We start from the raw sequence: 3,294 nt of genomic DNA on the forward strand, positions 1-3,294 counted from the left end.
GGCATGTGGGATCCTCCCAGACCGGGGCACGAACCCGTGTCCCCTGCATCGGCAGGGGGGGGGGCCGCCCCCCCCCCCCCCCGCCACGCCCCCGCACCGCGCGCCGCACCCGCCCCCTCCCCAGGCCGACCGGCCGCACCTCCCCCGCGCCCCACCCACCCATCCGCCTGCCCGCCGGCCAGCGCCGCCCGCCCGGAGCACGCAGCCCGGAGCCCGGAGCCCAGAGCCTGCAGCCCGCCCCCTACAGGCCGCGCGCGTATTCCGGGCCCCGGCCCAGCCCGCCGCGACCCCCGAGCGCCCTCCCCTTCGCAGCCGGCTAGAGCACATCGGGAACACGGGCTCCGCTCCCCGAGCGTTAACTCGTGCTCTGCCTCCCGCGGCCGCCGCCAGCCACGGGCAGGCGGCCGGACGCCAGGACTCGACACAATCCGCTGACCACCGGCAACAAAACATCCCACCCCACGCCGCTCCCCAACTTCGCGATGACTGGGGCGGGGGTGGGGGTGGCTCTGGTCCAAGTTCTACCCCTTTTGCTTTGTGGCTGCACCCGGATCGGATGTGCCCCGGGAAGGCGTCCACGCTCGCAGACAAGGTTGTCTCCCTGCAGTTTCTACTGCCCGAGTTTAAACTAGTCCTTTGCATTCTCCCCAGTCCTCTGCAATGCGGATGTATTTTAATTCTTAAATTCTTTAGGGAACAGCTTTTTAAGTTAGGCTTAATTATTTAACCTTGCATTTCTTTCATAGTTGAAGTTTACGTGTCTAGATTAGGATCAGCCCTCAAGAAGAGATATTCAGCTTTTCCATTAAATCTATTTTTTACAAAACCAGTGCCCCGAAGGTCATCTCCCATTACACACATCACACTGCTCAAAAAGGGAAAATATTAAGACCAATTTGTCGACCCGAGTTAAATAAAACTTTCTTATAACGCTGCATTATTCCTAATGTGTGTTCATTTGGCCTTTTTTTTTTAATGGATTCTTTGATTTAAAGCATGCAGCTAATCACCGATCACTCGAGTGCATATTTGGTTAATCCTCGGACCCCCTCTCCCCTCCCTCCCCCCAAACTTAAAAAAAAAAAAGCCACCGCACACAAAACAAAAACACTCCCCATGCCAATCAAAACGTAGCTGTACTATGCACAAAACAAATTTAACTATTCCACACCAGTTAAATCTCTGAATAATCACCCAATTTCAGAAGGCCAGTTAACTGGGAGTAATTATTTGTAGTCACTTACATATGCATTCACATGCCTTCTTAAAAACATTAGCTATATTGTATGTCTTTTTCCCCCTAAAACTGGAAACCATGAATTTTTAAACAAAACTAGTCCCATTATTAAAGTCAATCCCAACAAATGCATTCGCTGTAACGCGATTCCCAATTGGTTTATGTTGCGAACCAAATAAGCCAAAACGACCACATACATTAAATTTGATGTGCCAGTGCAAGAAACAAGATCGCCATAATCGGACCCTCGATTGCAACTTAAAGGGCTTCCAACACACATGTGTTACACGATTTCCCAAATAACATTAATAATAATAACACAGGCTCATTTGCATGCAAAGTGCAATAGGGGCCAAATCCGCCCGAGAATGCAGTTTAGTCACATTACCGCAGCCCCTTACACCCCCACCCAGGCTCCACCAAAATCCCCTGCCTTTCATCTAAAACTAGATTATGGTTGTGTCATTCGAGGTCAATTTATTCACTGGAGGTATCGCTACACCAATCTGTTTTTTCATCCAAACTAGGCAGACACGACTTTGCCTGAAAAAGCCTTCTTTCAGAAAAGAAAGAAACAGCCTTATCGGACGCTGTGTTTAAAACCCTTCAGCTGCAGAATTATCTATAAACTTGACATTCACAGCCATTGCTTAAAACTACAAGTCAAAGGATGTGTTGTTAGGAGCACTTACGTATTTCTTCTGAATGATATTCCTCTTGGGTCTTTCCTTGCTCATTCTGAGATCCAAATGCTGATTGCAAAAGGGGACAATTGCTTCATGAATTTAAAGCCGTCAGAAATTTGCAAAAAAATATCCTGGTGGTTTTTATTGTTGTTGTTGGTGGTGGTTGATCTTGGAATCCGACTTTTCTTCCTCTTCCCCCAAAGCCCGATTCGCCTTGAAATAAATCCGAAATTGGGAAGGAAAAAAAAAAAGCCAAAGACGAAGCAAACAAAAAAAAATTTCACTTTAGTAAAACACTCATAATGGAAAATTTCCCCCGAAACACACACACACACAAAAAAAAAACCGACGCCCTTCACTCCCCCCCCTTTTTCCTCCAAAAACTACATCAGCGAAACGTGAAGGTCCTTAGTGTCTGATCCGTAGTTACATCTTGGAAAAGAAAAAGGGAAGATAAATAAAAAATGTTGGAAGTCACGTTTGTGCTGCAGCAGCAGTGCGAGCAGAAGAGTCAACTCCAGCGGCGGCGGCGGCGGCGGCAGCACCACAGCGAGGGCTCGCCGAGTCTCTTTTTTCCAAGCCCCCTAACCAATGAGAGAGAGGCTATCCAGCCCAACTTTAAATGGACTCTGCTTTTATACAAGTTAGGGCTCCTCGGATAATTCCCCGCCGGACGCTAGCCGAAAACTCCCACAGCTGGGCCACCAAGCGCCCGCCTCCTCCGGTGCCGACCGCCCCTGGCCGAGCCCAGAGGACCCCCGCAGCCCCGTCGACGAGACACCCGAGAGGCCTCGACGAACCCTTCCCGGGCTACCCCTCAGACATCGCTCCCACGCCGAGCCTAAGAGTGGAATTGAGAGAGGCTCCCTAGCTCAATGCATGGCACGCTCGGTCGCTCCACCTCACCCCCTTTCCCCAGCTTGCCGCTCACCCCACAGCCGCCACACGCTAGCCCCCGCCACGCCTCGTGTCTACCTGCAGCCGGGCTGCTGGGTGCCAGTGCCCCAGGACGGCCGGCCCCGGGGAGAGCCGCCTATTCCCGGGGCACCTTAGAATGGTCCCCTTGATCTTCTGGAAGTTGTAGTCCCCCGACTACAAAATGGCTATGGCCACGGGAGCTGGGAACTACAATTCCCAGCCTGCCCCGCAAGCCTGTCACTCAACTCCCCTCCCTCCTCCCCGCCCCCTCCCCCTCGCCGGCCCTGCCAACAAACGCCTGGACGTGTCCCGCGTGTGACACTGAGAGAGGCTGGCTCGGGATTGGCCCGCAGAGCGTGTGGTCCGCGAGCAAGGAACTCCCCACGCCGGCCCGCCCCCTGGCCCCCGGCCGCGGCCCCCCTCCCCCCCCCGCGGCGGCCGGCCCCCCCCCCG

General features: G+C 53.3%; 1 protein-coding gene across 1 annotated transcript in view; it reads right to left on the reverse strand.

Moving 5' to 3' along the window:
* The window catches only part of JARID2 (jumonji and AT-rich interaction domain containing 2), a 242,756-nt gene extending 240,223 nt beyond the window's left edge, over positions 1-2,533 (reverse strand). Inside the window, 1 exon segment of the mRNA XM_007461270.1 lies at positions 1,930-2,533. Within this exon segment, the coding sequence (XP_007461332.1) occupies positions 1,930-1,974 (45 nt within the window). The 5' untranslated portion in view covers positions 1,975-2,533.
* Between the last annotated feature and the right edge of the window lie 761 nt (positions 2,534-3,294).

The sequence above is a fragment of the Lipotes vexillifer genome, unplaced genomic scaffold (assembly GCF_000442215.2).
Source record: "Lipotes vexillifer unplaced genomic scaffold, Lipotes_vexillifer_v1.1 scaffold863, whole genome shotgun sequence".
NCBI lineage: Eukaryota > Metazoa > Chordata > Mammalia > Artiodactyla > Lipotidae > Lipotes > Lipotes vexillifer.